The sequence below is a fragment of the Rattus rattus genome, chromosome X (genome assembly GCF_011064425.1).
Source record: "Rattus rattus isolate New Zealand chromosome X, Rrattus_CSIRO_v1, whole genome shotgun sequence".
NCBI classification, from domain to species: Eukaryota; Metazoa; Chordata; class Mammalia; order Rodentia; family Muridae; genus Rattus; species Rattus rattus.
In genome coordinates this window covers 23,475,850-23,489,768 of record NC_046172.1, presented here as the reverse complement: position 1 = coordinate 23,489,768, position 13,919 = coordinate 23,475,850, and the positions used below count along the sequence as shown (strand labels likewise).

The window sequence follows — 13,919 nt, the reverse complement described above, 5'->3', positions numbered from 1 at the left end:
CTCTCCCCTAACATTATGTACATAACTAGAGCCCTTAGGAAAGTGAAATCACCATGCTACGGTGAAACAGAAATCACCACTGCAGGAGCAAGCAGTGCCTCTTGACGGGAGAACATGGTGCTTACAGTTTAGGAACGAGGGCGAATCTCATCTTGCTCAGTAGTTCATCCTCTTGGAGCATGACCAGGGCAACAGGGTACATCTGATCAAAGTCAAAGTTAAACTGCACACCCGCTGGTGGGTCACGAAGAAAGTTCCTCTTGTCCTGTGATGAAAAATGAAGGCAAAAACCAGTAAAGGGGGGGTGTTCATAAAATGCAATCCACGGGCACAATGTATTATGGGCTGATACAGTTCACTCGGTTGATTGAAATAACATAGTTAAGAATCATATAAACATGTATTTGCTTTTATCGGACTCCTTTAGGTTTAAAAACATTCTAACTCAAGGCCAAGCACAATGGAACAGGCCTTTAATCCCACCATGTGGGAGTTAGAGTACAGGGGGATTAGGACTTTCAAGTCAGCACCATCTGTACAGAGATTTGGAAGTCAGTCTGGGCTACATGAGACCGTCTTAAAAAGACAAGAAACTGGGCTGGTGAGATCGCTCAGTGGATAAAGGTGTTTGTCACCATGCCTGATGACCTGAGTTTAATCCCTAGGATCTTTGGAGTGAAAAGCAGGATATGGGGCTGGAGTGATGGTTCAGTGGTTAAGGAGCACTCACTGCTCTTCCAGAGGACCCAGGTTCCATTAAAATCACCCACACAGCAATTCACAATGTCTTTAACTCCAGTTCTAGGTGATCCAACACCTTCTAGTCTCCTCGGGCACTGCATCCAAGTAGTGTATGGATATACATGCAGGCAAAACACCCATATGCATAAAATAAAAATTAAAAACCAAAAGCCACGGAACAAAAATAGAAAATCATCATTACCACCTATAAAATATTCAAGAAAAGTGTGGAATCAGAGTCCCAGAATCAAGAGCTGGATATAGTATTGATGTCTGTAATCCCTGTACTCAGAAGGTGGAAACAGGAGGATTAGAAATTTAGGGCCAACAGCCTCTGCTATAGAATGAGTCCAAGGCCTGCCTCAACAAAGTAAAACAACACAGACCCTTACTAGTTACGGACAACTTATGGTTCAATATAACACTCTCCTGGACCCTTATTTCCAATATATCTGGTGTCTCTGCTAGTGATGGTTAATCTTCATTGTCAACATGACTACATCTGGAATCAACTAACACCCAAGCTGATAGGCACTCCTGTGAGCAATTTTATTAATCAGATTATGTGAAGGAGAAAGACCCACCCTAAAACTGGCAGCCAACATATAAGAACACAAGGGAATGGGGTTGGGGATTTGCTCAGCGGTAGAGCGCTTGCCCTATAGCCGCAAGGCCCTGGGTTCGGGTCCCCAGCTCCAAAAAAAAAAAAAAAAAAAAAAAAAAAAAAAAAAAAAAGAACACAAGGGAAACCTTGCTTTTTGCCTGTTTGTCCTGTCTATGGCAAATTTATCTATTCTGTTGCTGCAGCTGGTATTAAATACAACTTCTTAGTATTCCAGTGTAGAATGAGACCAGCAGCTACCCAGTAATCTTCTGGGACTGCAGCACCAGATAGGGACTGGACAGACATCCAGCCTTGTGCTGTAGACAGCTACCAGCTTTTCAGCTTTACACTGTGAGACAGTTGTTGAACGGTCTGAACCACATCCTGAAAGCCAGTCTAATACATCTACTTTTACTATGCACAGTTACTCTCAGTTCTCTGCCTTTGGAGAATCCAGCAGGTAAGATCTGCCATACATAGGAAAGCAGGCAGTCCATGCATTATGAAAGCTACCACTTTTTAAAAAATATCTTGTTTGATACATAAGGCAATTCACTTTAAAAAATATTTTCTTTCTTTTTTGTAAGTTTTTATGTGCATGGGTGTTTTGCCAACATCTATGTGCATAGCAGAGTGTCAGATTCTGAGACTAGAAGTTATGGATTGTTGTGAGCAGTCATGTGGGTGGAATCATATCTGGATCCTCTGAAAGAGAACCCACTGTTCTGAACCACTGACCAACTCCCCAGTCCCAAGTTTTTGTTTTAAAAACAGTCTCCTATAGCAAAGGCTAGCCTTAAACTCTCTATTGGAGGATAACCTTAAACTCTTGCTCCTCCTGCCTCTACTGACTCTTGCCCTCCTGACTGCTGGGATGACAAGCATGGACGCTGACTTCCCTTTTTCATTCAAGGTCATGATCAACTTTCCAGCTTTAATGGCTAAATTAAATGGGCACTAACTTATCATAACTTATTAAACCAGACATGTTTCCAGAGTCATTTAACTAGTTTCTAACTTGTTGAAAGAATTCTGAAAGCTGGGTATAGTGGCATACATCTGCCATACTGGCACTTGTGAGGCTAATGCTGGAAAATTGCCTACAGTTTGAGACCAGCCTGGGCTACACACTGAGTTAAAGAGTGAGACCTTAATTTTACAAAAGGAGAGTTTGTATTCCTTTGTAAAGTGAACTCTAAAGATGTTATTTATTCTCATTATTGTGTGTGTTGGACGAGGTAGAGGCACACACTCTGTGTGTACAAGTGAGAGGACAACTTTGTGGATTTTGTTCTCACCTTTTATGAGGGTCCAAGGGATTGGACTCAGGTCACTAACTAGGCTTGTGAGTTAAGGATTTTCTTTACCCACTGAGCCATCTTGCTGGCCCATAAAATGATATCTTTAGAAGAAATTCTTCCAAGTGGAGTTTCTGCTCCATGTATACAATTATTTCAGTGACCATTGCCCAGGCTTTCCTGTAGAAGAGGTAGAAGCCAAGGAAGACTCACACATTTTTACTAGGAAAACGATAGAGGTGAGAGTGCTGGTGGTATAGCTCAGTGATCATAGAGCACGTGCACAAGCTATACAATTCACAAGGCCCTGAGTTCATTCCCCTGTGCCCAAAAGGGATGGAGGAAAGGTTAAAGAGGAGTGTCCAATGAGATAGCTCAGAAATTCCTGGGACCCGCATGTTAGGAGAGAACTAAGTCCTTGGATGTTATATTGTGATCTTCATATTGCTGTATTGTGTGGGTACATGCAAACACATACACAAAATAAGTAAACATAATAATAAAAAGAGAAAGAGAGAGAGAAACTAGGTTAAAACCAAAACCATGCCTTTAATCCCAGCAGTTGAGAGGCAGGGTCAGGAGGCTAAGTTCTGAGCGAGCTAGAGCTATATTCTAAGACCTTGTCTCAAAAACAAAAAAGGGAAGTGCTGGACACTTGGCTCAGCAGTTAAGAACTGTGGCTGCTCTTCCAGAGGAGCTGGGTTTGACTCCTAGCACCGATATAGAAGCTCATAATTAGCTGCAACTTCCATTCCAGGGATCCGACACCTTGTTTTGGCCTCCAAACACCAGGCACACATATGGTACATAGAAATATCTGCAGCCATATAATACCCATATAGATTAAAAATAAGTAAAAGTGAAAAGTACTGATCACAGAGCAAATATGCATTCATGAAGTCATCTGCCATGCACTGAGCTTTGATCAAGTTGGCCTTTGCTCTCTGAGAGAACACAGAGAAGCAAGCATAACATCAGAGTCTCAGCTCCCTCAGTGTCCAAGAGGCATAAAAACATTCGCTTTTATCATCTGCAACATGATTGATTACTGGCTGCTTTGGTTACATTTCTTCAAGTTCTGAGATAAAGGTTTGTGGGCCAGTAAACAGAATTCTGTCTTTATCAATATCAATTACCAACAAACATATGTAGGTAAACAACAGAAAATATGGAATATAATAATTCCATCCACAAGAACTAAAATAATACTGCCTTAAAACTTCATACCCTACTATATCTCAAAGATTCTCAAATCATATAAAAGAATCTCTTTTCTTTCTTTCTTTATTAGCTTGAGTATTTATTTACATTTCGATTGTTATTCCCTTTCCCGGTTTCCAGGCCAACATCCCCCCAACTCTTCCCCCTCCCCTTCTATATGGGTGTTCTCTCTTTCTTTTTTGAAACCATCTCACCATATAGTAGCCTAACCTCAAGCTAGTGCCAATCTTCCTTCATCAGTCTCCAAGTACTAGAATTACACGTATGAGCCTCTAATTTTTTTAAGGCTAAAAAAATGATTTGGCATAATAGGTTATACTTTAACATAATGAAAAAAGAAAAGCATTGGCTAACTGAAAGTTATCGGTGAGTGACTATCAAATGACCCCGCCCTTGTCTGAAGATCTAAACAAATTTTCTACCACAGTATAGATACTGGTAAGTTGGCCATGTTCCTGTAAATAATGTCTCATCCACAATCATATTTGCAATCCTAATGAAACTCACTGAGTCAACAATAACAAAGGCTAGGGATGCAGCTTGGTGCTCAAGGACTTATCTAGCGTGCCTGACTCTTAGTACTGCAAAAACAAAATAATCTGTAAATTACTAAAAGAAATATAGTAAAAGTTAATTAACATGCATGTTCCAAATTTTTTTAATTTATTTATTTATTTTTATACGAGTACACTATAGCTATCCACAGACACACCAGAAGAGGGCGTTGGATCTCATTACAGATGGTTGTGAGCCACCATGTGGTTGCTGGGAATTGAACTCGGGACCTCTGGAAGAGCAGCCAGTGCTCTTACCCTCTGAGCCATCTCTCCAGTCCCATGTTCCAAATTTTTTAAAAATGTTTTTTAAAAAAATGTTAAAGTGAGATGTAACGGTACATGGTACATGTCTTTACTTCCAGCTAGCACTTGGGAGACAAAGATAGGCAGATCTCTGACAGTCTGAGGCTAGACTGGTCTACATAATATTCTAGGACAGCCAAAGCTATGTACTGAGACCCTGTCTCAAACCAACCAACCAACCAACCAAACTGTAAAAGCTGGGCATAGGGGTACATATTGTAACCTCAGTACTAGGGAAGCTCAAACAGTTGTAGCCAGCCTAGGCTACATAGTGAAACCCAGTTCCCCAAAAAACAAAGCAAGATACTCAAACCTAAACAAGAACATATAAAAATTGTATATAAGAAAAATTCAGGGCTGGAGAGATGACTGAGCACTGGGTGCTCTTCCAGAGGTCCTGAGTTCTATTCCCAGCAACCACATGGTGGCTCACAACCATCTGTAATGGGATCTGATGCCCTCTTCTGGTGTGTGTGAAGACAGCTACAGTGTACACATATATTCAAAGTAAATAAATACTTTAAAAAAAGAAAAAATCAGCTAAAGATAAAGTCCTATGAACAGAGATGTACCATGACAGAAGAAAAGTGTTACTTGCATGGGGTATTTAAAGGGTACTTACAGCTGATAAAGCCAATATCTGTTGTTGAATTGTCTCTTCATCATGACTCTCAACCCACGGAGGCACAGCCGCTTCTATACAGGAGAAAAAATAAAGGTTACTGGGACTAGAAAAATAGCTCAGTGGCTATGAACACTTTCTGCTCTAGCAGAGAACCCAGGTCCAGTTCCTAGCACCCATATAGCTCACAACTGCCTATATTCCAGTTGTAGGGGATCCAGTACAATCTTCTGGCTTCTTCAGGCACTATGGTTACAATAGTTTTACCATAATCTGCATTTCAAAAAACAAGGAAGGTTATTACGAGACCGTTTAACAGTGTAATTTACCAATAAGATCCAAATATGGTTATTTAGTGTAATACCCAGGCCCATTTTGTAAACTTTATGCATGTATGTATTTGGCCAATAATCTACTTGAATGACACAGTACAAAAATCTGACAACAATTTAATCACATAATCAAAATTGTCATCACTGGGCTCAGTGGGTAAAAGTGTTTACCAGCAAGACCAAAGACCTGAATTTAATGCCTGGGACTGACATGGTGGACGAATCTTTTGACCTCCACATGTACAAAGTGACACACGTGTGTATGTATGTACACACATACACAAACAGTAGGGGAGAAACAAACTGAGGATCCCTGAACATGTTATTTTGAGAAAGACAAAATATCATTCTGATTCTAATCATGAAGAAATATCAGACAAAGCTCAACTATACGAAAATCTATTAAGGGGAGAGCAGTCCACCCTCAGTACTTGGGGGTGGAGTCAGGAAGACCAGGAATTCATGGACCTCAGCTACATAGCAAATATGAGGTCAGCCAGCACTGTCAAGACCCTGTCTCAAAGGAAGACAAAGAAAGGGTCTTAATTAGGGCTTCCATTGCTGTGAAGAAACACAATGGCCAAGGCAACTCTTAGAAAGGACTACATTTAATTGGGGCTGGCTTACAGGTTCTGAAGTTCAGTCCATTATCATCATAGCAGGACACATGGCAGCATCCAGGCAGGCATGGCATTGAAAGAGCTAAGAGCTCTACATCTTTATCCAAAGGAATCCAGGAGCAGACTGTTTCCTGGCAGCTATGAGGAGTGTGACGATTTGTATATGCTTGGCCTAGGGAGTGGCACTACTAGGAGGTGTGGCCTTGTTGGACTAGGTGTGTTGTGAGCTTAAGACCCTCATCCTAGCTGCCTGGAAGTCAGTATTCTGCTAGCAGCCTTCAGATGAAGATGCAGAACTCTCAGCTCTTCCTGCACCATGCCTGCCTGGATGCTGCCATGATGATACTGGACCAAATCTCTGAACCTGTAAGTCAGCCCCAACTAAATGTTGTTCTTGTAAAAGTTGCCTTGGTCATGGTGTCTCTTCACAGCAGTAAAACCCTAAGGGTTTCAAAGTCCACCTCTATAGTGACACACTTCCTCCAACAAGACCACACCTCCTAATAGTGCCATTCCCAGGGCCAAGCATATTCAAAACACCACAGAAAGGTTAGAACATTCCAGATTAAAGAAGGCTAAGAGAAATGACAGAATATAATAACCTCAACGAGTTTTTGAACTTAACTAGATTCTGGGTAAAAATATTATAAAGGACAACACTGGGTCAACTAGGAATATTAATAAGTCTTAGATTAACACATTATATGTCTCTGGGCATAGTGGTGCATGTCTATAATCCTAAACTCTTGGGAGTTGAAGCAAATAATTGCTTTAAGTTCTAGACAGACTGGGCTACAGAGGGAAATGCTGTTTAAAAAAAAAAGTTGGGCATGACAATCCACTTTAATCCTAGCACTTGGGAGGCAGAGGCAGGCACTTCTGTATAGATCTCTGTCAACTCAAGGCCATCCTGGACTACACAGTGAGTTCCAGGCCATTCAAAAACATAGTATACCCCTGACTCAAAAGTAAAGAAAGCTGGAGAGATGGTTTTGTGGTTTAGATTTCATAACAAGGGGTAGAAGATGATGGCTCAGTCGTTAAAAGCACTTGCTCCTCTTCTGGGAGGACCCAGGTTTGATTCTCAGCACATATGTAGTGGCCCACAACTTGTGTAACTCCAGTTCCAGGGGAATCTGATACATTCTGACATCCTCAGGTGCCATACTTCTCTTGCAGGGACTCAAGTTCAGTTCCTTGCTAGCATCCATTGTCAGGTGGTTCACACCCACCTATAATTTCAGCTCCAAGGGACAGGCCTATCATACATATACATAATTAACAATAAAATAAATAGAAAGGGCTATTGAGATAGATTAGCTGTTAAAAGCACTTTATGCCAACCTGATGACATAAATTCAATCCTTGGGACCCATATGGTATAAGGACAGATCCCATTCCTGGAAGTTGTCCTCTGCCACACACAGGCCAAAAGTAAATAAAGTAATAAAAATTGGGGGGACAGGTATAAAAAATAGAATCTAGAATCTATTGAAAAGTGAAACCAAAGCAAAAGACAAATTACAAGCAATGAATGATAGGGCTGGAAACAAATTGTCAATGAATAGCTAGAAGCTGAATACTCAGGACACTAAGATGATATACACCTAGCTGATTAGGAAGGGAATCTAGGACTCCATTCAAGCACCCATCTGCTCCTTATTGTAGTCTCTAACTCCACTAACTCCCAACACGGGGAAGACCTAGAGGAATCCGTTCTAAAGAGGCTGTTCCCATGTATGCATCTTTCTACCTTTGCCTTTCAAATGCTGGAGTTGAATTATAGGACCCAGTTAGGTTCTAACCAGGGTTGGTCTCAAAACTACTGGCAATTCTTTTGCCTTAGCCTCTTCAGTACTGGGATCATAGGTGTGCACCACCAGGCCTAGCTTGGCTTTTGTTTTTGATTGACCCTCTTCTCTAAGATGTTCAATAAAAGACTGAGAATTCTCTCTTTCTCCCCTCCCTCCCTCCCTCCCTCTGTATGTTTGATTTTCTTTTTTTGAGACAGATTCTTTTTACATAAATTAACTGTTCTGGAACTCACTATGTAGATCAGGCTGGCCTTGAAATCTCAGAGATCTACCTTCCTCTGCTTTCCAAGTGCTGGGAACAAAGACATGCATTGCCACATCTGACTATTTTCTAATTTAAAGTTTTGTTTTCATTTTGCACCCTAAGCTGGCCTGGATTTACTATGTAGCTCAGGCTGGGAGTATAGCCTCAAACGATGCTGGGACAACAGGTGTGAACAATTATACCTGGCTATATGTATAAAATTTTGGGTGCCAAGGATCTAACCCAGGGCCTTGAATACACTATGCACATGTTCTATCACTGGGCTCTACCCAAGTATTATACATTTTTATATTCTTAGTATAGTCTCAGCGTGGTCTTAGTATAGAATAGAGTAGTCTATAGTCTAGAATAGAGTAGATGCTTAATACAACTTGGTAGAGAAGCTTGCCTAGTGTGCCTAGCATGTGCAAGAACCTGGGGTTGATATTCAGCACCACAAACAGACAGACAGACAGACACACACACAGACACACACAGAGAGAGACAGACAGACAGACACACACACACACACAACACACACACACACAAAATCTTGGCAGAGAAAGTAAGACAAACCTATAACATACCTGATTTTTTTGTATGCTGCTCCTCAACAAATTTTTTCTGTTCTTTTTGAAAATCTCCTATGATAGTCTGTTAAAAAGACACATGAAAAGTCAAATTACTTTGAAAGTTTACTATTATGTAATAATGACAGTCACTATACATTGTGTACATGTGTGAAATTGTCCAAGAATCAAAAGATGTTCTAAAAAATTCTATCAGCATATTATATTTTACTTGAGTTAAAGAGATGGTCACTGCAGCTACTTAAAGCTTTTATATTTTTCCTTTTACAAGTTATGTAAATGTACCTTATCAAGGATGTCATCTATTTTTCCTTCTTCCACAGATTTCTTGATGGTCTGAGCTGTTTCTGTAACAGACTCAGTTATCTTCTTTGTCGCAGCACTTGCAAAACTATACAAATAATCTGTAAAGAAAAAAAAAAGGTCTGCGCTTCATCCAAGAACAATGGTATAACATCTTCACATTGGTATCTGCAGGGAGATCTACTCAAGGGCCCTCTTGAATACCAAAATCTGTACATGCTAGATCCCTTTGTAATAGTGGTACAACGTGGAGTCTATGAATATTCGCCCATATAGTTCTGTGTGTGTTAAATCATCTTTACCAGGATCCAATCTCAGTTGTATAGCTCTTTACCACTGAACCATCTATTTAGCCTACACACTGTATTTTGATCTAAGGAAAACATTTGAAAACTGGCAAACTGGAGCAGGGTGGTGGTGGCACATGTCCTTAATCCTAGCACTTCAGAGGCAGAGGCTGGTGGTGAGTTTGAGGCCAGCTGGATCTACAGATCAAGTTCCAGGACAGCCAGAGTCATGCAGAGAAACTCTATTTCAGAAGAGACAGAGACAGAGACAGACAGACAGACAGCAAGAGCAAGAGTGAGAGCAAGAAAAGGTAAGGGGGGAGGGAGGGAGGACAAGCGAGTCAGTGAGAAACTGGCACACTGGCTGGGTATGGTGGTACATGCCCTTAACCTGGCCCTTGGGAGGCGGATGATGCCTGTGAATTCAAGACTAGCTTGCTTTGTACATAGCTATTCCTAGGCCAGTCAGGGATACATATTGAGATTCTGTCCCCCACCCCCTGAAAAAAAAAAAAAAGTAGGAGGGGGCTAGATGGCTTAGTGGGTAAAGATACTTGTTATTAAGACAATGATTCTCATATGGTTGAAGGAGAGACCCAACTCCTAAAAGCGTGACTCCACCATGGCACACACACATACCCTTCCACACACATACTTATCAAAGCAGAGAGAAAGATGGCATTTAAGGTATGAGGCTAGAATAGGAAGAAAAAAAAAGCACGTAACAGAAAACCCTTAGCAAATTAACATTCTTACACAGAGGTAGCTTAATTTTTCAAAGATATTAATTTAATCTTAGAATCTCAGGAATCTTAAATATTAGAAGGGCTCTTAGAAGTGACCAAATTTGCCAGGCAATAGTGGTGCACACACCTTTAACCAGAACTGGGGAGTCGGAGGCAGACTGATCTCTTTGAATTCTAGGCCAACCTGGTCTAGAGAGCTAGTTCCACCACAGCCAAGGCTCTATTACACAGAGGAACCATGTCTTGAAAACAACAAAAACAACAACAACAACAACTCCCCCCCCACACACACACACACTAAAACAAAAACAAAAGAGAGGCCAGATACTTTCTATCCAGGTAACTTACTTCCCAGGACATGACTTTGAAAGGCCAACATTATTAGTTATCTACCTCTCAGCTTTAGGTCTCTTTCCTCCTACGATAAAAATCTGTTATTGCTGGGCATAAAGGCACACATCTTTAATCCCAGCACATGGGAGACAGAGACAGGCATATCTCTGTGATTTTGAGTTTAGCCTGGTCTACATAATGTGTTCTAGGATAACCACAGCTACTTCTTGACACCCTATCTCTAAAACAAAAACCAAAACTATCACTTGATGTGTGTGGGGTAGGTGCATGTGCCATTGTGGGCATGTGGAAGCCAGAGGACAACTTTGTGGTGGCAGTTCTTTCCTTCCACCAAAAGCAGGTCATCAGACTTTCAAATCTCTTCATGAGACTAAACCAGAAAACAAAGTCTCTGGTGGGCTTTTTTAAGACTTCCTTTGTCAATGCAATCTAAATCTCTTTACCTTAGTCTCAGGTAGCCTCTTTAGACAAGGGCAAAAAGCCACATTCTTCACGAAAATACCACAAAATCAGTCTCTAGGTCACATACTGAAAATTCTTCTCCACTGAAACGTCTTGGGCCAGGTCTGTATAGTTCAAACCACCCTCAGAAACAATATTGTCTTTGTTAGGATTTTACTGCTGTAAACAAAAATCACGACCAATGCAACTCTTATAAGAATGATATTTAAATGAGGTTCAATCTTCTCATCAAGGCAGGAACATGGCAGCATCCAGGCAGATGTACACTGGAGGACCTGAGCATTCCACCTCTTGTTCCCAAGGCAGCTAGCAGAGGACTGGCTTCCAGGCAGCTAGGATGAGGGTATCAAAGCCCACGTTCACAGTGACACACTTTCTCCAACAAAGCCACACCTACTCCAACAAGGCCACATCTCCTAATAGTGCCACTCCCTGGGCCAAGCATATTCAAATCACAGTACTAAACAGGAAGGTAATGATTCAACAAATGTTTCCTTAAAATATAGAGCTTTTAGTGAATTCCAGTAGATTTCAAAGGTCTAAAGAAACTACTTACTGGAAATCAAGCTTAGAGATACTTAACTTCATTTTTCAATACACAGGTAGGCACCAGGCTTGGTATAGGTAAATTTACTATTCAGTGGATCACTCTTGGGAGGTGGAAACAGGAGTTCAAGTCAGCCTCAGCTATGTAGGAAGTTTGAGGGTAGCTTCCGGCCGGATACACTCAAAAACCAAAAATCCTCAAAACCCAGAACCAAACCCCAACAACAAAACCACACAACCAATCAAAGAAAAGTCCACAAGTAGATCTTAGAGAAAAAATATTTTTAGGGCCAATATGAAGAAAATTAAAACATCTTTAGGAATTTCTCTAGCCTCTCTAAACATCTTTTGCATTTTCCTAAAGTCACAAATTTTAGCTGGTATCTTAGCACTCAGGAGGCAGAAAACAGGAGAATCAGAAGTTTTATGTTTTTACAGGTAAGGTCTAGGTTGTCAAGGCTGGCCTTGAACTCACCACTGTAGCCTAGGCAGGTCTAGATCCAGTGAACCTCCTGCCTCAGCTTCTTAAATAGCTAGGATTGCTGGCTTAGGCTTTTTTTGGCCTCGTGTGTGTGTGTGTGTGTGTGTGTGTGTGTGTGTGTGTGTGTGTGTGTGTGTGTGTGTGTGAGAGAGAGAGAGAGAGAGAGAGAGAGAGAGAGAGAGAGAGAGAGAGAGAGATTTATTGATTTGATTGAGATTTTCTTTGTGTAGTCCTGGCTGTCCTGGAACAAACTCTGTAGACCAGGCTGGCCTCAAACTGTCAGCCTCTGCCTCCCACGTGCCACCACCACCTGGCCAGCTTTTTTTGTTTTCTGAGACAATGTCTCATGTGGTCTTGAACTGCTGATCTTCCTAAGATCCCCAAATACTGGTGGTTGCAGGCCTGTGTCACCATACTTGACTTTTATCCCAAATTAATCTATCCCAACTATACTACAACCTCTGCTCCAGAAAGACTTCACACATTCCTTAAATATTCCAAATTCACTCCTTCCCAGGCTTCTAAACTGGAAACATTCATCCTCTTTTCTAGTGATTTCACAGTGTCACTAGGTTTTATTTCCTTGCCCAGTCTTTGGGAGACTTGGCTGAGATGATGTGCTGTTAAATTTTGATAGTGCGGCTATTTTCCTTATGTCCCTACCTTACAGTCAAACTTTTTGAACATTAGGCCCTTTCCTACTGAAGTCTGTGTTTCTCTGCTTTTTGGCACCTTGAATCTACTTGATAAGCCCTTAAGACTTTCAAAATTTAGTGGCTGTGTGGTAGTGAGCTCCAGTAATCACAAAAAGAGAGAGATAGAGGAAGGAGGATTGGGTTCAAGACTATTCTTGGCCATGAGTTTGAAGCCAGCCTTGGCTATATAACTGTCTTAAAAACTCGCCAAATTTAGTATACATTTTTGTTGTAATTCGCCTTGTTTACTTTTCTGCTTAGGACCCACCTCCCCCAATATCACGTTCTTTGACTATTTAAGCCTGCCAAAGTCTCTTGAGAATTAGTTTCTACAACAGGTGTTTATATTCTTTTTTTTTTTCTTTTTTTTCGGAGCTGGGGTTTGAACCCAGGGCCTTGCACTTGCTAGGCAAGTGCTCTACCGCTGAGCTAAATCCCCAACCCCAGGTGTTTATATTCTTAAGAACTATTGTTTGTTCAACTAGACAATCAACTTGGAAAAGAGGGCTTTGAAATCAGGTAGATTTTTGGCTCAAAATCTACTTGTATTGCTCACTATCAGTAAAATGCTGGGTTTGTTCTTCCAATCCCTTGGGAATGGTGAACAGATGAAATGAGACGTTTATTATTCATCAGAGATCTAGCAATGAAACTGAAATATAGCAGACAATTGGCATCTTCTTTACCAAACCTTAAGGAAAAAAGGTCCCGCTGATAGGGGTAATAAAAACAAAAACAAACAAACAAACAAACAAACAAAAAACCAGTTCACGAAGCCAACTGGGAAGCAGAGGCAGGAGGATCAAGGTCATTCTTGACTGTAAGGTAAGTTTGAAACCATGTGGAGCTGAATGAGACCCTGTTTCAAAAAACCAAGACATGCATGACTTTGGCCTGAGTAACTTAACCAAGTTACTTTAGACAATACATTTCAGTCCTTTCTTGGGACAAAAGGCATTTTCTAAACCAATTCTAGCTGGAAGACAGAGATGAAGTTTCGGATGGAAGTTTTCAAGTTGAACAAACCGAATTCCTTGTCAAAATCCGGAAGACTGCTCGCTTTACCGCACCCGGGCTTTCCCTTTGCAGGAAAGCGACA

At 41.1% G+C, this 13,919-nt stretch overlaps 1 protein-coding gene across 1 annotated transcript in view; it reads right to left on the bottom strand.

The window, feature by feature from the left end:
• The window catches only part of Syap1 (synapse associated protein 1), a 34,054-nt gene that overhangs the window by 19,579 nt on the left and 556 nt on the right, over window positions 1-13,919 (bottom strand). Inside the window, exons 2-5 of the mRNA XM_032889830.1 lie at window positions 9,232-9,350; window positions 8,944-9,010; window positions 5,347-5,420; window positions 126-265 (exon numbers count right to left, since the gene is read on the bottom strand). Coding sequence (XP_032745721.1) covers window positions 126-265; window positions 5,347-5,420; window positions 8,944-9,010; window positions 9,232-9,350 — 400 coding nt within the window. The remainder of the gene's footprint in view (window positions 1-125; window positions 266-5,346; window positions 5,421-8,943; window positions 9,011-9,231; window positions 9,351-13,919) is intronic.